The sequence below is a fragment of the Pleurodeles waltl genome, chromosome 6 (assembly GCF_031143425.1).
Source record: "Pleurodeles waltl isolate 20211129_DDA chromosome 6, aPleWal1.hap1.20221129, whole genome shotgun sequence".
Taxonomy (NCBI): Eukaryota; Metazoa; Chordata; class Amphibia; order Caudata; family Salamandridae; genus Pleurodeles; species Pleurodeles waltl.
Genome location: NC_090445.1, coordinates 817,886,479 through 817,910,090, shown reverse-complemented (window position 1 = coordinate 817,910,090; position 23,612 = coordinate 817,886,479). Strand labels below are relative to the sequence as shown.

Below are 23,612 nucleotides of genomic sequence, written 5' to 3'. Positions count from 1 at the left end.
CACTGGGACTAACACTGTGTAGTATGGACCATAATGACAAACCATTACCTGGGTACAACAGCAGTAAAGAACCCGAACAATACTATCTCCACACCTACTGAGACTCACTAGCTATGTCTGCCATGGTATGCTAGCTACTTACCAATACCAAATATACATACCTCCCTACATTGCTAAGCAGGACCACACAGGAGTAGCTAAACTGGCATATTGGGGTATCCACTGACTAGAACCTTGCACCCAAACCGCATGGCAGGCAACAAAAATAAAATACTACACAGTCTGTACTCACTCCCTTGTGGCTGCTGTGCTGCCCTCAAGCGCTCATCCAACTCAGGATTGGCCACCGCCAGTGTGCGGGCCATTAGGGGGGTAAGGCTCTGACAGGCACCCCTACCTCGTTGGAGGCCGGCCCCAGCTGGGCATCTGCGGTCTTCCAGACCCACCGTTTCCTGCAGTGGGTGCTCCGCTGGCTATGGACCCCGAGTGTCCCCACATCCTTGGTCATGGCATGCTACAACCCTTTCTTTTGATGAGCGCTGACCTGCAGAGGAGACACAGACAGAAGGACACCATGAACTCAACAATCATTCTGTAACACAAATGCATCTGACCCACACTAAGCACACACATGACCCGTACCTCTGCAAACAGATTGCGTGCAGCCAAACCCCCCCCCCAAATGACACACTGCCAGCGCACAGATACATCTTCATACAGCCATGTTGCATCCAGCGTATCCATGATGTACTCACAAGTTGGTCTAGAGGCCCATACAACTGCCCATACAGGGGTAGGACCCCATCCACAAGCTTTTCCAGCACCTCGGATGTGAAGGCTGGGGCCCTTTCCCCTGTAGCATGGACCATCGCAGGTTCCAGACACATGGCACAGCAACACACGCAGTGGAGATGTTGAACCGGAAAGAGTCAGGAATCAAGCGAAGTGGTACAGAGAAAATGGCTGTCACGCCCGCGCCAGTGAACACCGTCACCGGTGGAATTGATCATTATTGGTTCCTGTACTCCATAGAGCTTCATGTTAGCCAATGAAGAGGTGCACGGCGGTGCAGACCGCCTTCTGCCATGATGCCAAACGCTGGCGGAGTGAGGTCACTTCCACCTGTCCCTGCATACAGGACAGGCGGTTTTCACTTCCTAATGCTAGTCATTACATTGGACAAATTTATGTGCATCATAATTATCGATTGTACACACCAAGACAATTCCAGTCTTCTACAATGTGATATTGTGTGTCCATACTTCCTGTAGTCACACACATCTCATGTTTAGCTCACTTAGATACCAACCACTGCGGAGGAGGAGGAGGATGCAAGCACTTGTGTACAGAACCCTAGTGGACTTGGCTACACTGGAGGGCCGGCACATCATACTCACCTATCATCTGGACAGTACCACAGTTAATGAGCTGTGTCAACAATTGGAGCCAGATCTGATTCCTGCTATCTGTAGCACTACGCAATTCCCCCTGCAATACAGGTACTGTCAGTGCTCCACTTTCTGGCAAGTGGTTAATTCCAGGTGACAGTGGGCTTGGCTGCAGGAATGTCACAGCCAATGTTTTCGATTGTGCTTGGAAGTGTTTTGGCTGCCTTGCTCAAACACATGAACAGCTACATCTCACTCCCCCAGAGTGAAGATGTGCCACAGTGAAGGCTGAATTCTATGCAGTGTGACACATACCACATGTGACTGGGGCTATTGACGGGACCAATATTGCCTTGGTCCCTCCCTGGGCACATGAGCAGGTCTAGAGGAATAGAAAGAGTTACCACTCTTTAAATGTCCAGATAGTGTGCCTTGCTGATAAATACATCTCCCACATCCCTGCCAAGTTTCCTGGATCTGTGCATGATGCCTATGTATTGAGGAATAGTAGTGTCCCACAGGTGATGGCACGACTACAGAGGCACAGAGTGTGGCTCTTAGGTGAGCTTGAGCCTTCACACAGCGTATGTCAGTGTATGCCAACTGGAGTTGTACTCCTTGCCATTGTACATGAGTAATGTGTGTTCCTCACTACTTCCAGGTGATTGCGGATACCCAAACCTGTCCTGGCTGTTGACCCCTTTGAGGAATCCGAGAGCAGGGGCAGAAAATCGGTACAATGAAGGACATGGCCGTACCAGGGTTGTAGAACGCACATTTGGCCTACTGAAAGCCATGTTCCGGTGCCTCCATTTAACAGGTGCTGCACCCCTAAGAAGGTCTGCCAGATAGTGGTGGCTTGCTGCATGCTGCACAATTTGGCCCTCAGACGCCATGTGCCCTACCTGCAGGAGGAGGGGGGAGACAAGGCACTTGTGGCAGCAGAGGACCCAAGACAGTGATGAGGAGGATGTGGACAACAGGACACAGATGATACAGCAGTACTTCCAATAACACTCAGGTAAGACTAATTCTGTTCATATCTCCATTTCAGTTAAGTGCTGTGAGCCAGCTGTGTTGCACCAATCACTACCTTTTCATTGCAATTGACTGTCACTTATGCCTTCCCTTTCTGCAGATGTTGGTGTGGTCACAACGGTGTACTGATGTGATGACTACAGACCGCCTAAACACATTTGTTGGATGGATTTACAATTTTAGGACATTTGCACAGTATAATACAGTCCAATACATTTCGAATTTCTGTATGATAAAGCACAAAAACTCCAGTTGTGTTCAAGGGTGTTTATTGAAGTGACAAAAAGGAAGGTATAGTGCAATAGAGTGGGGTGATAGTGTACGAAAACTTGACTGTAGTGGCCCAGTTGGTTTGTAGCACAGGTCCATTGTCCATGGGCCATAGGAAAAGGAGCAATGGCAGTCCAAAGTGAACAAGGTAACTCAGTGGCACACAATGGGGACATTCTGGAGAGGATCATTTCCTGTCGGTGGTCTTGGTTTTAGCAACAGTCTCTGGTGTCTGTCTGGGTCGCAGGGAATGTTTGCAGGGTGGTTCACCTTCTGCAGGGGAGGGGTGCTGTTGGCCTGTGGGTGGTGTTGCAGGTCCTCCTGCCCACTAGCTGCGGCAGATGTTGATGGCTGTTAAGTGGACTGGGTAGTGGAAGTGAGCCGCTGGTGTGCTTTGTTCTCCCGCATGGTGTTGGCGATGTCACCCAGCACCCTTACAATGGAGGTCAGGTTGGCATTTAGGCCCTGCAACTGCTGCATGACCTCCTGGTGGTGTACCCCCTGCAGCTGATGGTTCTCATGCATGATGGTGATCACCAGGCCCATCCCGTCCTAGGATTTTCCGTATGCCCCAGGACATTTGTGAATGCCTCCTGGGCAGTTGGTTACCTGGGCCTGGCCTCGCCATGGTGCACAGCTGACCTCCCTCTGTCCTTGGCCCTCTGTGCCTGTGGCCATTTAATGGTGTGGCCACTCCCACTTACACCAGGACCTTCACTGTCTTGCCTATGTGGTGTCAACTTGGGTTCCTGTACAGGTGGGCACACTATTGATCGATGTGTCCTGGGGACAGAGGTTTGGGGATGTTGGGTGGCTGCTGTGGTGTTGGAGTCGGAGGGGGGGGCTGTGGTGGACTGGCTGTGGGGTGTGGAAGCTGACTGACCTGTGGTCCCAGATGGGCCAGGGAGTTCATCCAGCTCGGGACATCCAGAGTTGCTGTTGTTAGGGCATCTTCTGGTGGCGGACTGAGTTGCCATGGCACCTGCTTGCCGCTGACATTGGCTGGGGCACCTGTTGAGATGTAAATGATTTGTTAGGGTCATTGTTTGTCACATATTCTGCATTTCTGGCTTTCACTACGGGTTTGGTGTTGTCCTCCCACCTTTGGTAGTGTATGGTGATGGATTGTGGGATTGGCAGTTCTACATGCTGTCCATGCATTACTGTTGTGTGTGCATGCAGAGCTGGGAGGGGTGTGCTTGCAGTGGGTAGGGTATGCAGGGGTACACAATTGAGTGTGGTCATTGGGGTGATGCACTGTATGGGATGGAGTGGGGTGTAGGGAGACAGGGTGAGGGGGTGACATGCCATATAGGTATCAGTGGAGGTAGGTTAGTAATGGTGAGCCCTCCAGTGAGGCCCTCAGGATGCAGGATTGCCAAGACTTGCTCCTCCCATGATGTCAACTGTGGGGGAGTAGGTGGGGGTCCACCGCCAGTCCTCATGATGGCGAACTGGTGCCTTGATGCAATGGAACGCACCTTCCCCTGTAGGTCGTTCCACCACTTTTGAATTTCGTCACTTGTGCATGGATATTTTCCCATGGAGTTCACCCTGTCCATGATCCTCTGCCATAGCTCCATCTTCCTGGTAATGGAGATTTGCTGGACCTGTGCACCAAACAGCTGTGGTTCTACCCTAATGATTTCTTCCACCATCGCCCGCAACTCCTCATCAGTGAAACGGGGGTGCTTTTGTGGGGACATGCCTGTTGTGTGGTGTGTGTGTTGTGCAGAGGGTGTTCGGTGTTGAGGTAGGTTGTCTGGCGTGTGATGGGTGATGGATGTATAGGTAGATGTGTGTGTGAGCAGTTCTCTAAGGGTTTGGCCTGGCAAGGTGTAGCAGTCTTTTCGTGTTTGCAAAGGATTGTGGGTTATGTGGGGGGTTGTTTTATAGTGCTGTGGGTGGGTGTGTGTATATGTGTCAGGTGTGGGTTTTTTGATCTGGCCAATGTTGGCTTCAAGTGGTGTTGGGTGCCCTATCCGCTGCGGCGGTGTGCACCACCAATGGCTGACCACCGTTGAATGTCTGCTGTGGTGATTTGTGGGTCATAATTTGTAGGGCAGTGTATTGCTGGCATAGCGGGGAGGGTGGTGAGTCCGACAGTTTTTTACCTTCATTGGGTCTGGTAGATTTTTGGTTGTGGCTGGTTTCTGTTGGTTTTGTGTTTGTGTCATAATCTTGTGGGTGGATTACTGCCTCCGCGACGGTCTGTTGGCAGCTGTCACCAGGGCGGTCTTCTGAAAAGACCACCAGTGTTATAATAAGGGCCATAGTTTCTTCAGCAATTCAGATCTTAGTCATTTGTTGCATTCACTTTCCTTTCGTCCTCGAATAACCACATTTCCTCCTCAATATATGAGCTGGTGGGGCGTGCTGGTTCCAAAACAATTCCCTTACAGTTTGCCCGCACCGGCCAAATTTTAGGGTGTTTCTGGGGACATCCCCTCGGCTGATACACTGTGACATCTAGCCCCATGCAATGATCCCTCCCATTTCTACACACTGCAAAGTGTAGAGGGAGGGTGAGGGGGAACTTTGGCCTTCCATGCCTTGGCTATATCTGTTTTCGCTAGTGTTAGACCCAGAAGCAGGAGCAACTTTTATATCTACTCCCTCCGAGTCCATCTGTGACATGTGGACGGATCAGTTTCGGGTCTAGTGGGATTGTCCAGGAGAGAACCTCTCCCAGACAAGGTCAATTCGAGCCAAAACTGATCCAGCACTTTCCCAACTCCACACAGTGTGTATGAAAATACCCTCTTCCGTCCATCAGCTGATACATGTCAGGGAAGTTATCACCCCCATGTGTCACAGATGGTATCTCGCGTAGTAGGCTCTGTGAAGGTATTTGAGGTGTATTAGTTGGTGTTGGGCTTATAAAGCCACCTCTCAGATGCCCTTAAAGCCTCAGTCCAGTCATCGTTGTTCAGTGTGTCAATATCTGAATCCCATGCTGCTCTAAGCGTGGGTAGTGTGTTTAGTTATTCAAAACAAATAACTGGTATATTTTTGCTATTTTATGATCTCCCAGGTCTCGCAGGAGGAGCTTAATCTCTAATGGGCTAAACTTGGGGAGAGCTGTGAGGTTTCCAACGTAGGGGGTAAGAGTATGGCAGAATTGCAAATACCAATGAATTTGGTTGCAATGTAATTGATACTCCATTTGCAGCTTTGGACTGATTTCAGGAGTGTACCACACATAACATCCGCTTCAATGGAGATGCCAATAATTTCCCATTTCAAAAACCCTCCAGTGGGTTACCTGCCACAGTATACGGTCCTGCCATAGTGGCGTTTACTCAGTCAGTTTCCCCCACCATCCTATATGCCGTAGTGGGCATTTCCATACATTTAGGACTACCTATGTTGCCGAGGGGGGAGAGCCCACCTTTCCCTCACCATATAGATAATTGACAGAGGAGTGGCTTCCATCACCCATTTCTTGACCGCATATGCCGGGCCGCCATGCTGGTCATACCACCAGTCATTGATATTCAATAGGTGTGACGCAGAATAATAGGAGTGGATGTCGGCTGCAGCGATGCCTCCACAATAGGCAGGTTGAAGGCATTTATTAAATGTGATACGTAGGCCTCTCCCCCCACAAGAACCTGCAGAGAACAGCATTGAACAACCAAAACTAAGACCAAGGGACGGCATAAGGGTATAGCAGTACGGGCAGGTAGACCATCCTAAATATGGCTGACCTGTCCATCACTGACAACGGCAGGAGCAACCAGATCCTCACTTCTTCCTTTACTTGGGCCAAGGCTGGTGCCAAGTTCTTGGACCATGACAGTGTTGTGTCTGGAGAGATATATACCTCTAAATATTTAACACTTAAGGTGGGACATATAGTAATGTGTTTATATGTCCTGACAGTGAGATATTGCTAAATTTGTTTTTCACTGTTTCAAGGCCTGTCCCTCTCATAGGTTAACATAAGGGCTATCTTTAAATCTGATTAAAGTGTAGATTTCCTTTGGGAGCAGATAGACGTGTGGAGTTTGGGGTCTCTTGGCTCACAATTTAAAAATACATCTTTTGTGGTTTGAAAATGCCACTTTTAGAAAGTGAGCATTTTCTTGCTTATGCCATTTCTGTGACTCTGCCTGTTTGTGGATTCCCTGTCTGGGTCAGTTTGACAGTTGGGCTGGTTGCACCTCACACTAGACAGTGACACAAAGGGAGCTGGGGTGTAGCCTGCATATCCTGATGAGCCATCTGTGCTAGGAGGGAGGGGAGGAGTGGTCACTCACACCTGAAAGGGCTGTGCCTGCCCTCACACAATGCAGTCTCCAACCCCCTGGTGAGTGTCTGGGGCTTGGCCTGGGCAAGGCAGGATTTCACATTCAAAAGTAGGCCTACTTCAAAGGAGAAACTGGGTATAAGAAGGGCACCCAAAACCACAGACTTTAGAAACCCTTCTGGAAACAAGAGGAACCTCTGCCTGGAGAAGAGCTGAAGAGCTGAGGAAGAAGAGCTTCCCTGCCTGTGACTGTGCTTTTTGGAGCTATCCTGCAGTTACTGCTTCTGCCAGAGTAAGAGGGCAAAGACTGGACTTTGTGTGCTTTCCATCTTGAGAAGAAATCTCCAAGGGCTTGAGTTAGAGCTTGCCTCCTGCTGTTTGAAGTCTCAGGGACAGCAAAGACTTCTCTCTTCCAGCACCTGGAGTCTCTGGAGAGACTCCTACTCTGCCCTGTGGTGCCCATCCAGTTCCTGGGACCCTGAAATTAGAAGCTGGCAGCCTAAAGAAAAGGGAATCCACGCACAGAGAGCCGTGTGGGGAAAAAGATCAACGCAGCTCCAATCTGCGTCTGAAGAAACAACACGCCGCCAGCTCTGCGGCTGAAAATCGACGCTCGCCGAAAACGCGACCGAAGAATGGACGCACAGAGCAGGAGAAACGACACGCAGCATCGCTGACGGAGGCTGGGAGATCGCTACCCCACTGCATGGTTTTTGGTTCATCGTGTGGCTGGATTTCCAGCGCAAGTACCGCTGGGCCTGCCCAGACCCTAGAGTGCTGACTGAATCGACGCATCGCTCTCCTGCGGAGAGAAGAAACAACGCACCTGACCCGACAAAAGGAGAAACGACACAAGGTCCCTCTCATGAGTGGAATCGACGCATCGCAAGCTCTTTTTTGGTGCACACTCTCCCGTGCTGGGTTATTTATGACGCACCCAAGATACTTTTTCACGCTAACAGTGTTAGTGTGTGTTTAAAACTACTTAAAGACTCTTTTTGATTTTTAATTGATAACTTGACTTGTGTATTGTGGATTTTTGTCGTTTTGGTCTTGCTTTGGTTAGATAAATATTTCCTATTTTTCTAAACCTGTGTTGTGTCATTTTGTAGTGTTTTCATTAAGTTACTGTGTGTGTTTTGGTACAAACAATTTACACCTGGCACTCTGAAGTTAAGCCTACTGCTCTACCAAGCTACAAAGGGGGTAAGCAGGGATTAACTGAGGGTGATTCTCTTTTACCCTGACTAGAGTGAGGGTCCTTGCTTGAACAGGGTGTAACCTGACCCCATTTCTAACAGCCAGTCTAGCAGAAGTGACACACTCTTTATTGTGGAATGAATCGCCCCTAAGAGGTGTTTGACGAGCCGGGGCATAAATGCCTTAAAGAATCCACAGGGGAATCTGCTAGGACCAGGAGCCTTGTCTGATCGTGGTCCTGACAGGGTCAATGAGAGCTCTTCCTCCATGATCGCCTCTCCCATTTGAGCCCGAGTGGTATTTGATAGGGCCTGGACAGGTAGAGCATCTACACACCATCTGTTTCTGAGTCAGTGTCTTCTTTCGAGCGTATGCCACTCTGAAATGTGCGGCAAAGCTCTGAGCCACTTGTCGGGGGCCTAGCAACAGTTTCACCTGTGAATTATGTATTAAAGGAATGGATGTGATGTATTGAGTGGCTTGGAACAAGCAATGAAGGATTTTATTCAATTTATTCCCTTGTTGATATATTCGGAACTGCACTGCCGTCAGGTCTGCTTGGCTTCCTCCAGAAGCAACTGCTGATACTGCTGTTGCACAAGCCCCAACTGCCACTGTGCTGCCCGTTCATCGGTCTGGTGGCAACACTCCTCTAACATCTGTATCTGCAATTCAAGATCCACTAGGTCCTGTGCTCTGCGCTGTCACTCCTCTGCGTAGTAGCTGATATCCACCCCATGCAGTGTTGGTTTTAACGCTTCCCACAGTGTTGCTGTGGAAGATACCATGACGGCAGTGATTATAAAGTACTCTTTGATGGGATGTGCAACATACAGTCAATAAGCGGGTGCCACAGTGAGAGGCACCAGAGATTGGCAGGCCTCACGATCCCAACCTGGAGTCTAATGGCTATTCAGGAGTGATCAGATAATTCCCTGGCTAAAATGGTAGCATCCGATGTAGTTGTGTTTTGAGGATAAGGAAGTAATCTAATCTGGATAAGCATCCATAGACTGCAGAAAAGTAAGTGTTCTCCACATGTCTTCTAGGCCTAATGCAGATGTCATGGAGGTGAGCCTGGACATGCCTATTTCCATGGTGCTGCCTTGAATGTGCCACCTGTCTACCAGGGGGTCCATTACATCATTCTAGTGTTCTCCGATCACTTTCAGTCACCCTGGGAGTTCCCCCCACAGATGCACAACGAGGTCGGTGAAGGTCTGCCCCGTAGGGGCAGAGTTTGAGGGAATCACCATATAAGGTGGCTGTGTACCTTGTGTACCAGTCTAGATCATGATTGGAAGAAAGGGGACACTGTGCTGGACCCCCTTGTGAACCTAGAATGAAATATGTGGTTGTAGCCGTTTCTGGCCGGACAGGGAGCTTTAGTGCTGAGATGTGTCTCCTATTGCAATAATACAGCTGCTCCCAACCTCTTGACATGTTTTAAGACCGCCCTCCTTTGGGATCCACAGTTTTGTACACATCTATGCTGATGCTTTGTGAGTGCAGGAATTATTATTTTCAGTCTTTCTGTGATGGTGTTTGGACATATTTCTGTTGGGTATTCCTAAAGTTGACATTTTATGCAATGTTTTTTTTAAATATTTTTTTCTTTTGTTTCCATTGCGCTATTTTCCAACACTAATTCTTTGTGTTTTTATTTGTTTATTAGATTCTTGCAAACAAAAATACTCCTTATTTTGGAGGAGAGTTGGTGTCCATGATTGACTACATGATGTGACCCTGGTTTGAACGAATAGAGCCCTTTGGTGTCCAGGAGTAAGATTGCTTTAATTCGATTTTTTCTTGATGCCAATCTTTTAAACACACAGGCCTTAAAATGGGAACTTTCAAATGCTCACAGAGAGCTTCATATTTAAAAGCTCTGAAACAATTTGCCGGACTTCCTGTTTGATGTATTAAAATCTAGGGACCTGATTTGTCAAGCCATGTTTGCAAACCAGTATTTACTTATTGTACACCCACTAGTTTCTGAACAGGGTTTCATTTTGTGATGCCGGAGATGGCCTTATCAGTCATATCGCAGCATGAACATTTGCACTAAGTTGCAAAGCCTCCTGCCTTATGAATAATAATGAGACAGGAGGCATTTTGTGGCCACTATGTGAATGCCTGTGAACACAGAGATGGAGACATGCACGAGACAGCAGAACTCGATTTCTGTGTTCAAGTAAGCATTTTAACGCAGCCCTTTCCCTTAGAAGGAATGAAAACAGAGAAAACATGCACTAGTCCCCAGGATCACTGTCTGCTTCCTCATTGTTGCTGGCCATAATTGCCAAAGGTGAACCTCAACCTAGCTAACATGAGCAGCTGGTGTTCACTGCAATTGAATTGAATTGAATTGTGCAATTCATGATTTGTGTTTAGCATGAAATGCATCCTTGTATGAACATTGACGCGTTGACACTTTGTGTGCTAAGATATAATGCTTGGTGTTGGAATTGTAGTTCTCAGAATTTTACATATTTTCACTTAATTTTCCCAAAATGTTTGCACAATTATGTGAATGCATCGGGCACCTCTAAACAACAAAATGCACAGCTATAAATAACAGCATGTTTGTAGCCTCTGATTTAGCATGTGGACTGTTTGCTTGAACACTATCTGACCCTTTTACACTGTTTTCTTTTTACATGTCTTCGCAGTGTCCTGAAGAGAACTCCAAAAATCAATTCCTGGATGGAACTGATGAAGCAGGATCCAGCTGTCAAGGCGACCTCCATAGATTTAGAAACCATGAAAGGTTTTTTTGCACTATATGTTTCTGATGAGACTCCTGATTTGTTTGACTATGGTCTTTAGGCAGAGCACTGCGTTTATCTTGCCTTTTAACTTTATCCCTGTTCGGCCATTGGATGTTGCCTATTTTTAGAGTAATCCTGTAGGTGCTAGATTGAACTGCTCAATTCCATCCTACAGTCGGTGATGGTGCCCATCAGATTACGTGTGTAAGAACCAATAGAACGTGAAATACCCTATTTTTTGTATGATGCTGTACACTGGGTGAACGTTGCTCTACTATTACTTTTAATAATCAAGTATTGTCATCTCATAACCTTCGCAACTCAAATGGTCGGTACATCTCATTTCATTTTGACAAATGAAATAAAGCCATGACTGAGATAGACGTTGAAAAGTGTAGTGCTTGTTTTTGAAATGTTTAGCATGTTCATGTCTGACAAAAGAGGAATACACAATATGAACCTGCTACACAACATGTTTTAATCTGATTGGAGATTTTGCAGAAGGTATCGTGGAAAGTAACGTGTACAGAAGAATTCCTGGGTAGGGGAATGTCCAAACCAAACATTTACCGATTACTTGCAGATTCATTCAGCTCTGATTTTGTATCTTGAGATCTCATTAAGTATCTGCAGTTTGTTGTTACGCCCTAAAAGTCCCATTAAGTCACTTCCGTATTGTAACGTGTCTCTCTTTAATTAAAGATAATTTAGGGACAAGGAAAAAAATTATATTTGCAGGAGCAAATCATTGTTACATGAAGACAAGGGTACTGGATTCCAGTAATATAGGTGATACCCTGTTTGGAATCACGTGAGGTTTATTGTTTGATGGCCTGATGGAAATTGTGCCCTATAATTACACAAGTGTTTATTAAAAATCATTAAAACTGTAGCGACTCACAGAGACCATGGTTCTCAAGGTCTGTCCTGTACTATCGTGTTTTCTCCTACAGTGTTTACATCACCCACACAGTATCACAGGCTATATTCAAGCACTACCTTTTGGTTTGGAATTCACTCCAGATTATCATTAGTTGCTATATGTATTAGTGATTTCATTACTTTTTTAAATCCTCGTATGGGTAGAAGGGTTTGAGTTAATCCCAATCAGGTTTTTGTCCAATACATTTTTATGCTAATTGATGGTCACAAAGGGGCATATGGAAATGGATGATAATGTCATATAGACGCCACCCTACGTTTTAAAGCTTTAGTGCACATAGAGGTGTACATCACACACAATTAAAAATCATTAGCATCAGCCCACTAGAAAATGTTAAAGGCACTATACTACTTCCTACACCTTCTAGGAGTCTAGGGCTTTTGCTGAAATTGACTACTCAAATCCTGAGGGCAAAATAATATAAAACTAAAAGCTAAAAACAAATATCAGAAAACTGAGGGGATTTGAAGATAACACATGCTGTAATAAGGCATTGATGTCAAAAGAATGTTATGACTTCTTTGCAACAGCATCAAACTAAAAACACCCACCAACTAGTTACTGTTGGGTGTAAGCTAAAAAAGTAAGTTAGAACAAAACAATTTTAAGTTTAGGTTAATCAGTGTTGCTGCTGTCATTTCCGCAATGTAAACAGACAGCAAATAACTTATTCTAATGGCTGAAATACATAGACACAAGTGGTACCTAGTTAGATTTAATTTCACGGACAGCTGTACTGGTCATCGCACTTTCATAAAACTGCACTGTTGCAGCAAAATGGTTTCACTCAGGGGTCAAACGTTCTGTAGCCAGATTCCTCCGGAGATACCAGTAACAAAGATTTCCTAAACTGCTCTGAGAAAAATCAAGATTTTATTAAACATCAGACAACATCAGATGGCACAAAGAGTTCTGGTACCTTGGACACGTCATCTTTAAATTGACAGTATGAGGTGAAAGAATAGTGAACGAATGTAAAACGAGGATTGACAAAGTCTATGTAGTTCAACATTTAAGGTGAGAATTCAGTGACATGTTAACAATGAACTTCAGTGAACTTCCAAGGTTAGGCAGAAAACCTAAGCATAATCAACCACAAGCAAAGTGTAGAATGAGGGAGAGGCAAGAAGATAATGGGAAAAGTGAAGATGATCTTGATTCCTCAACAGATGAAACATCTAGCCTGTCATTCAGAAGGTAGAAGAAAGCAAATTCATTGAGTGTAAAGGCATTAAACCAATCAGCCATTTTCCAAATGTTTGTCTACCCACTACCCGTAACGGAGGCTCTGAGGGCTATTTTGGTTCTCATACCCCATTTGGGGACATACAGCAAACTGGTGCTATTGGGCCACAACCATGCTAGTTGAGGACGTTTGCCGCTGCTGTCCTCCTATGGCTGTGCAAACGTTGCCAACTATACTCCCTTTACACTTGACCCTCAGGTAGAAAGGGGGAGCAGTCAACTAACAAGAACTTGAATCCTCACCATGTACTGCAGACTGACCCCTTTAAATAGAGCAGGTAGTCTGATGCCCTGACTCCAACAGCCCCCTACGGCTGTACACCAATCTCTGAGAGTGATTGTAGGTGACTCAGTGAATGCTCTTTGTACCATCTGTATTGAAGATTATGATTTGATGAGGGTGGCAGACATACTGGATGACTCCACAGAGCTTCTGAATGAAAAAATATATATAAAAGTTCTACAGGAGATGTTATGACTTTAGAGGCAGTTGAACCCCAGTGGGTCTGATTGTGTGCAACAATCCAAAAATCTAATAAATATTATCTTAAGCAGCTTTGCTTACAACATCACCAATGTTATTTTACGATAATATGACTGCTGTCAATTAGAGTTTTTTTTTTTGCTGCGGTAGTAGAAGATGAGATATATTTGAAAGGCATTCTCGGAATAGTCGTAGGTAAGAAAAAAGCTTGAATGGATAAATCAAGGAATGTTGACATTTATTGAAAATACCATTAGTCACTAAATTAAATAACTGTAGAAAGTTATACCAAATGTGTCACAGAAATTTGTCCATATAAACGTGGGATGAACACTATTATGGATCATAAAACTCACTGCAGTGATATCCAGCAAAATATCGAATGTACACTGGACATTTAGTAATGCGACAGCAGAAAGGAACATTAACAACAGTAACTATAGTAAGTAACTCTAACTCACAACTTAAGGTAACTATAACTTGCGCATCCTCCAGGCACATCTTTTTCTTCAAAATTTCGACTGCTAGTGTTTCATTTATAGTTTTAAGGATGTTATAGAAGTTGTCATGTCTGATGTACTATCTGGGATAATTAGCAATGCATGGCGAAGGTGCAAGTTATAGTTAAATAAGGGAGCGAGTTATAGTTACTTGAGAGAATTCTAACTATAACTGCTGAATATCTATGGTTTTGTATGAGTAAATTCAGAACCTAACTATAACGTCCCTGTAACCTTTCTATTTTCAGTGACTTTCTAAGGTTGTTTTAATTCTATTTCCTAACTAAAGTGAATTGCTATCTTTTTTTAACGTAAAGTATTTTTCATTACTATGCGTTACTCCAACACCTCCACGCATGGCCTACGGCTGTGTGCAGCAGCTGTTGACCTCAGAGCCTGGCCTGGGGCCAGGCCATGCCGCTAACTCCTATAACAACCCAACCCCTATAATCAACCAACTCTGCGCTGCACACAGCCTTCGGCCGTGCACAGTAGGGGTTGGCCGCAGGGCCTGGCATGTGTCAGTCCCTGCGGCCAACCCCTATAACAACCCAACCCCGCACAGCCCCCCTCCCCAGGCCAATCTCAGCCCCAGGGACCTCATTCCCCTGTTTTACAGCCCTCTCTCGCTGTGAGCAGGGTGTTTGCTGTGACTTGGTGGTAGCTGTCAAAGCTGCCGCCAAGCCACAGCAAACAGCTATGTCCTGGAGGTGGGCACTCCGGGACATAGCAGGAGCTTGCCCTGGGAGGTGGTGGTCCCCAGGGCCATCCGTGGCTCCTCGAGGGGGATTGCGCATTCTCCCCGTCCAATGTAAATAGCCCTGATGAGGTGGTGGTCCCTGGGTCTGTTGGGGTCTGAAATGGAGTCCATTTTCTTTTTTTAATGTGTGCCCTGGGGAGGTGGTGATCCCGGAGGTGTGGGGGGGGGGGCTGCACGGCCCCCCTCTTACAATTACAGAAATGCCTTGAGGTGGTGGCAGTATCTGCTGCTGTGGGGGGGGCTGGGCACCCCCTTCCCTCTGCATTTTAACAAAAAATAGCGACAGGGAGATAGCAGTCCCCGGGGAAGTACAAAGCCCAGGAGACAGGCCCCATGTGCCCCCCTGTTAATTTGTCACATGACCCAAGGACCTGACCCACCCAAGGGCTTTAAAAAAACACAAGCATGGGAGCCGACACTTTTTTTTTGTGGCAAAAAAAAAAAAAATGCTATTTTGTCCTGGCAGGGTCAGCAGAGCTAAGGACTCAGGGTATCTCTACTCTGGCCCACTTTCTTTTATCTACCCTTTTTTGGGAGGGATTTGGCAGAAGCCTAGTCTCAAGATGGCTGCCAACACTTCCTGGTTGAAGTGTTGGCAGCCAATCAGAGCTGTGTATTTCCCTCCACAAGGTTGTCATTATTCACAAAGTCTTTGCGGCCAGAAATGTACAAATTTGGATTTCCTTAAATTTCCGAAAAACTACTGACCGGATTTACACCAAATAAGTGAAAGCACAATCTGCGTACCAGAAGCTAGCTTTCTGTCAAATTTGGTGTAATTCCAACCAGTGGTTCGGGCTGCAGTCGTGTCTAAAGGTCCTCCGGTAATTAACATGGGAAACACAACTTTTCTGTTTCTCCCTTTTTCTCAGCCCCCCCTTGACGGATCACCCCGAAACTTTCCATGTGCAACTAAAATTACCAGGGCACTTTCGTTTTTGAAAATTTCGTGAAGATATGTCGAATGGTGCCAAAGATACACACAAGTTTAAAAAAATGCTTTTTCTATGAAAACATGGCCCTAACTATAACTACCTAGTGGGGACTACCACCAGGTTATATATATATATATATATACATTTTATATATAAACACATATTTACACACACACACACATATATATATATATATTTGTATATATATATATATAAATCTATAGATATATTCTCTGACAAAAACAAAGGTTACAGGGACAGAATATTTAAGTTGGCGTTTAACCTGTACAAAGTCATAGAAATTCAGTAGTTATAGTTATACAGATACTTATGTTAAGAAACTATCACTCTTTGCCTAAAGTTACTTTCTGGTGTGAGTATAACTATAACTGCTCAATTTCTATGGTTTTGTACGGGTAAAACATCAACTAAACGATAACGTTCCTATAACCTTTGTTTTGTCAGTGAATTTTTATGCTTTTTTTACATGCACGTTAATATAACCAGTGTCGCGCACAGCCTTTGGCTGTGCACCGCAGGAGTTGACAGGAGGGCCTACAGCCAGTCCTTGTGGCCAACCCTCCCACATGCACCACAACCCAAGCTGCGCACGGCCTTCGACCATGCACAGAATGAGGTTAGATGCAGTGTGTTTTTTCAGTTTTTCTCTGGACTGCGACTACACTGACCCTTGGTTAGCATCTGTTGTTCCCCACCATGCAGCTCCACCTGTCTGCCGCTGTCCCTTGCACTGCTCTGCGTCCAGGCTACGTGCGTTTGAGGCCCTTCTCCAACCACAGGCTCCGGTCTGCGCCTCATCACTGGTGGCCCAGTGCTTAGCTTCTTTCTGTCTCTATTATTTCTGCCTTTTTGCTTGCCTGTGCCCATCTGTGCCTTCCGCTCCTTGACCACGCCCAGTGCCATGGAACCTGGTCTCCGTGCCTTTCATCGATACGATGCCAGCACCCTCCACTCCCTCAACCCCGGACGATCCACTGCCTACCACATTGAGCCGCCAAATAACAGTCAAGGCCTATTCACCTGCCGCAGCTGCGCCTTCTGCCTCCGCGCACTGGAGCCTCCCACCACATGCCCACATAGTACTGGATCCGAACTCCTCAGCTGCATCCTTCTCAACACCTATTCCCTCAACAAACACATAGTAGAGATCTGGGGCCTGCTCGACTCCATCTCTCCAGATGTCACCTTCTTCACAAAAACCCTTTATGACCCCACCTCAGCCCCGGACATCGCCACCACCATTCCCAATGGCTCCCGATGGCTACAAAATCGTATACAAGGACCGCATCAACTGTCCAGGAGGAGGCATCGCCATCGTCCACAGAAACACCCGCTGCCCCACTACCAGTTCCGACGACCACTACCCTGGCATGGAGCACCTCCACTTCCAGATCCAGACCAACCTGAACACCACCCTCCATGGCACTGATGTATACAGACCCCCCCCCGACCTCACCCCCCACTTCTGTGAATCCATAGCCGACTTCATCGCACACCACGCTGTCACCTCAATGGACTGCATACTCCTCGGCGACCACAATTTCCACCTGGAAAACCGCAACAACCACAACACATCTTTTCTACTGGAGAACCTCGCCACCCTGGCACTCAAACAACTGGTCACTTTGCCAACGCTGTCAGCAGAACACACGCTCGTCCCTGTCTTTTCCGCCAGCAACGCCATTCATGTCACCCACACCTCTGAACTGCAGTGGACTGATCACCACTGCATTCACTTCTCCTTCACCAAACACACCGAACACCTCTACACCTACCACCACCCATGAAGGAGCTTGAGCAAGGTCTCACGAAACCAGCTCTGCACCGCCCTCTGCAAAACATCACTGCCAACCACCACAGATGCCAACACATCAGCATGCAAACTCCACAATAGATCTCCGATTGCGCCAACATTCTAGCCCCTCTCAAGAAACCCTCTGACATATCCTGCAAGAAAGCCAGCTCTCCAAGAGTCCAAGCGTACCTGCAGATGACTCAAGAAAAGATGGAAGAGTAGCAAGACACTGCCTGACTGCGCAGCCTTCATAACTGCCATCACCACACACCATCACCTCATCAGACTCACAAATAAAATAGCCATTCAGGAATACATCAGTTCTAGTGCACACAACAGCAAATAACCATTCATTGTGATCAAAGAACTCACCAAACCCAACATGGACACCACAGGCATCCCTCCCTTGGAAGACCTCTGTGACAACCTCATCACCTTCTTCCACCGCAAGATATTAGTCTTCTATGACAACTTTGCCACCCAGGTCACTCCCATCCCATTGCAACCACTGCACCAAAAAGAACCCAGTTACCAGCCAGCCCTGCAAAACTAGACCATTATCTCCACTTACAACATCCAGGAGATCATGAAAACCATCTAATCCGGAACCCCCTCAGACTCATGCCCCACCACATCTTCAAGCAAGCCAGCGCCACCATCGCCCTGAACTGCGCTGCGCCTTCAACTGCTCCATCAAGTCTGCCACCTTCCCGGAAGACTGAAAGAGCACAGAAATCAACCCACTGCTGAAGAAACCATCTGCCAACCCGCCAGACCTCAAGAACTTCAGACCCCTCTTGCTGCATCCCTTCTGAGACAAAGTCATTGAGAAGTACATCAACACCCAACTCACCAAATTCATCGAAACCTCCCACACCTTGGACATCTCCCAATCAGGCTTCAAAAGGAACCACAGCACCGAGACCGCACTCCTTGGAGCAAGGCATATCCGTACTCTCCTCGACTGAGGCAAAACTGCAGCCGTCGTCCTCCTGGACCTCTGTGATACCTTCAACACCATCTCCCACCACAACCTTTGCACTAGATTCCATGCAAATTCTTAGAGTGGATCTGCTCCTTCCTCACTGGCCAAACCCAGAGAGTAAGGCTTCAACCGTTCTCTGCACAACTGAAAGAGATCAACTGCGAAGTTTCTCAGAGCTACTCTCTAAGCCCCGCCCTCTTCAACATCTACATGGCCGTGCTCGCTAACATCATCAGAAACCACTGACTCAATATTGTCTCCTATGCTGACGATACCCAACTAATCCTCTCCCTCACTGACAAGCCTACAACTGCAAAAAACAACTTCCACAATGGCATTCGTCCCCAGGATGAAGCACCTCTGCCTGAAACTCAACTTCCAGAGGCTGAGGTCCTCATTCTGAGTTCCACCCCCTCTTCCTGGGACAACTCCTGTTGGCCCTCAGCTCTCGGAACACCCCCGCAAAGACCGACCACTCACGCAAACTTGGCATCATCCTCGACTCCTTGGTCTCACTGAACCGCCGCCAAATCAACACCATCTCATCCTTGTCTTTCCCCACACTCCACCAGCTCTGACTGAAAGATTTCTAAATAGATTCCGATTGAATCCAGGAGAACAGTCACCCAGGTGCTCGTCACCAGCAAATTAGACTATGGCAGCTCACTCTATGCCAGAATCACCCATACACTCCAAAAGAAACTACAGAGAATTCAGAACGCCTCAGCCAGGATCAGCTTCAACATCCCCCACCACAACCACATCTCCGGTCACCTGAGAGACCTTCAATGGCTCCCAATCAACAAAAGAATCACCTTCAAGCTCCTCATGCATACAAGGCCCTACACAACATCGGACCCACATACCTCAACCACCGCCTGACCTTCCACTCGCCCAGCAGACAACTCTGCTCCGCCCAACAGGCCTTCGCCACAACCCCAGGATATGCAAAAACACAGCTGGAGGAAAATTCTTCTTTACCTCGCCTCAAAGACCTGCAGCGCTCTTCTGCTACACCTCAGGCAATCATCCACGCTACCTCAATTCAAGAAGGACCTCAAGACCTGGCTCTTCGACCCCCAGTGGCTTGTGACCCTCAAGGGTGATTAGCTGAACTTTACAAGAACACTGATTGATTGATTGGATCTGAGGATTCATCATGGATTTTTGCAGGAGGCCATCCTGAGCCCTGGGGAGCATCCACTGATCCATTAATCAGACAGAAAAATTGGACAATTTTTGCCCATGAGGGGTCCCTAGGTCATGATACCTGTATTCTGACTCGTTATGTGTTTTTGCACTGTTCTCCCGGCCCCAGCTAACGCGACAAACAAAATGGTAGTTTAACTTTTCTGTCACATTGTGGCCAGCCAATCAGGGCCTTGCTTCCCCCCCCCCCCCAATTCCTTGATCCACCACGGGTGGATCGGCAGAGGATCCGCGCCCTTATATATGTATGTTTTCTTAAACCTTAAATAACTCTTAAACTACTGATTGGATTAAACCAAATTATAAAAGGCACACTTTCTGGATCAAGATCTAGCTTTCTGCCATATTTGGTGTAATTCCATACAGGGGTTTGGAATGTAGTTGTGTTCAAAATTAGAAAAATCCCACAGACATAGAATGGGGAAAAAGTGTTTTGGGACCCCTCCTTTTTGTTGTAAAGTTTCAGGGTGATCTGTCGAGCAGTGGCTGAGAAAAAGGGAGGGTCCCAAAATGCATTTTCCCCATGCAATTTTCCTTTGGGATTTTAGACATGACTTCAGCCCGAATCGCAGAGCAAAATTACACCAAATTTAGCAGAAAGCTAGATTTTGGTCCAGAAAGAGAGTTTTTTGTAATTTGGTGTAAATCTGTTTAGTAGTATTGGATTTATTAAAGTAAAATGTTTATGGATATCTGAAAACTTGGATCTACTGTGGATTCTCTGCGGTTACAGGCGGATCCACAGATCCACATGCCAACAGCAATGCTGTGGTTGAGTGGCCGCAAACCGAGATGAAATTAATGGCTGCCATGTTATACATTGGGTCACGGTTCCCGGGGGAAAATAAAATGTAAACATAATAGAAGGGGTTAGAGTATAGGCACCCTGCCCCATTGGACTGATGGAGGGGTCTGTGAGGGACCCCTCATGGGCAAGGAATTGTCCAAGAATGTTTTTTTTTGAGTGAGTGAGGATCTGTGAATCCACCCGGATGTGTCCAGATCCTCACGGACTCGGATGGATTGGCGGATCGAGACCTCTTTTAAAGAGCACATACAGCCACTCACAGACCTACACACCTACTCATAAACTCACTCACACACACACACAATCACTCCTAGGCCCACTCACACACCCATACTGCCACTCACACACCCACTCACAGACCCACAAACCACTCACACACACACACCCTCACAGACCCACATAACCATTCACAAAGCCACTTACATACCCACACAACCACTCACATGCCCACTCACACACCCATACAGCCACTGACACACCAATCCTAGAACCACAAAACCACTCACATAGCCACTCACAGAGCCACACAGTCACTAACATACCCACTCACACACCCATACAGCTACTCCCACACCCACTGACAGACCCACAAAACCACATACACACCTACTCACAGACTGACACAGCCATTCACACATCCACTAATGCACCTATTCATATACTCACACACCCACATAACTACTCACAACCACTCCCACATCGTACAGCCACACACACACCCACTCACAGTCCCACAAAACCACTCACATTCCCACACAGCAACCCATACACCTACTTACACACCCACACAGTCAGTCACATACAGCCACTCACATGCCCACACACTCACACAGACACTCACACAGCCATACACACAGTAATACACTTATAGAAATTGCAATATCATGTTTGTAATTAATGTGTTCTTGTTGTGAAAATGTATATTAGTAAACTAAACTTATGGGTAAAATCATGGTTGAATTTATATTAAAAAACTGAGATATTCACTAGAAAACCAAAGGTTAAAGGGATGCAATACCTAACAAATTGCATTACAAAACATAGAAATTCACTTAAAAAAACAAAGGTTACAGGGTCATTATAGTTGGGAAATATAATTAAATTAAAAAGAAGAAATTCACTGAAAAAAACAAAGGTTACAGGTATGTTATAGTTGGATTCTGATTTTAGATACACAAAACCAGATAAATTCAGCAGTTATAGTTATCTGAAGTAACTCTAACTCTTGCCCTAAGGTAACTATAACACATGCTGTCACCATGCACTGCTAATAACTCCATATTACACCACTCACGACCGATCTATGACATCATTGATAGTATCACTGCAACATTTGCAGTGAAATTATTGATGAGAAAACTATAATAGCTGGGACGCAAGTTATAGTTACCGCAGGGCACGAGTTATAGATCCCGGTTTTTTTTAAGGCTTGGGAAGGGGGATGCTTCACTTCAATTTACTTTTCGGTTGCTTGAATGAGGTCACCAGGGCCTAATTAGGCTCTGCAAGGGGGCTGCACCTGCCCATTCCCCTTTAATTAACATTTTAGCCTTGGTAGATCGGGGCCCGGGGTCCAATTAATCTCTTGAGAGGGGTGCCCCCTCACTCACCTTTTTACCTTGACCCCAGGAGATGGGTTCCACAGGCCTCTCAGAAGCTCAAGGAGGGGGCCATGCACCACCCTCCCTAAAAACATCAAATTATGCATAGATTGGTAGATCCATAGCGAACTGTGGGACAAATAAAAAACATATGTATATGTCAGGATATTCCTTCCCTGCCCGTTGTGTTTATTTTGTTCCATTTTTTAGGACTCAGATTGTGTGTCCTATGGTGGCTGCCACCACATACTTGTTGATGTGGTGGCTGCCAGTTTGATCTCAGCAGGAGATCTGTGGGATCCATGAGGGTTCCGCATCCCTAGATATACAAAGTTTTTGAGCACTAATTGCTCAAAAAAGACTGAGCGAATTCACACCAAATCACAAAATGCACTCTTTCTAATCTGTGTGTGTGTATATATATATATATATATATATATATATATATATATATATATATACCACAGTTAAAAAGCAGAGCTGATGCAGACACCATTATTGCTTCAAACTTTTCTTTATTTTGCCATGTGCATGTACATGGCAGTCACCAGTAGGTAGATATAGTGAAGACCTAGTTTCCATAGAAAAAGCATTTTTTGATTTGCCTATCTCTTTGGAACCATTTGACAAATCTTCCCAATATTAAAAAAAAAGAGTGCCCTCTAGGATCTTGTTGTGCATGGAGTGAGCTGTCAAGTGAGGGCTAGAAAAAGGGGGAGGGTAAAAAAGTATGCTTCCCATGACTCTTTAGACACACCTGCAGCCCGAAACGCTGGGTGCAATTACACCTAATTTGGCAGAAAGATAGCTGTTGACAGATGAGCCTTTTTTGGTGTAAATCTGTTCAGTAGTTTAGGAGAAATTAAAGGAAATTCTAATTTGTATCTTTGCAAATATTGATGATCTCCTGCAGAGATCTGATTGGCTGCCAACGTTTCAACCAGTGTCTGCAACCATTATGATACTTGGCTTCAGTCAAGTCTAAAAAACAAAAGGGGCAGAGTACCGTTATACTAACTCCCAAGCCCTCAGGTCTAAAAAGCATTGTTTATTTAAAATTCACGGCAAAAATCGTGAATATTTGCAAATTTTGCCATGATCCTTTTTATAAAAAAAAGTAAGTGCAGTCTCCTCCATTTGCTTTTATTTGTGCCCTCAGGTGGGGCGGGTCCCACAGGCATATTATTTTAAGGAAAGAGGGTGGATGGGTCCTCCCTCCTAGGGCGTACTAAAGCCCCAGGGACTGCCACCTCTCCGGTGCAGTGAATGTTATAATGTATGAGGGGGGACACGCATGGCCCCCCCCTTGCCCCTATGACCACCACTTCTTGTGGAAAGTTCCTTAAAGTATGCGCGGGAACCCACGTGGCACCCCTTGTGCCCAGGGGACTTCCACCTTCCTGGAAC

General features: G+C 46.2%; 2 protein-coding genes across 4 annotated transcripts in view; one reads left to right on the top strand and one right to left on the bottom strand.

The window, feature by feature from the left end:
• Positions 1–11,311, top strand: part of LOC138300272 (glutathione S-transferase omega-1-like) — a 69,954-nt gene extending 58,643 nt beyond the window's left edge. The window contains exons 5-6 of one of the 2 annotated variants that reach the window (XM_069239438.1): positions 9,824–9,930; positions 10,821–10,954. In XM_069239438.1, the coding sequence (XP_069095539.1) occupies positions 9,824–9,892 (69 nt within the window). In that variant the 3' untranslated portion in view covers positions 9,893–9,930; positions 10,821–10,954. Of the gene's footprint in view, positions 1–9,823; positions 9,931–10,820 lie in introns of both variants that reach the window. The other variant, XM_069239437.1, reaches the window with a different exon arrangement.
• ITPRIP (inositol 1,4,5-trisphosphate receptor interacting protein) overlaps positions 1–23,612 on the bottom strand; it is a 274,298-nt gene that overhangs the window by 110,701 nt on the left and 139,985 nt on the right. The gene's annotated exons all lie outside the window — the stretch shown is intronic.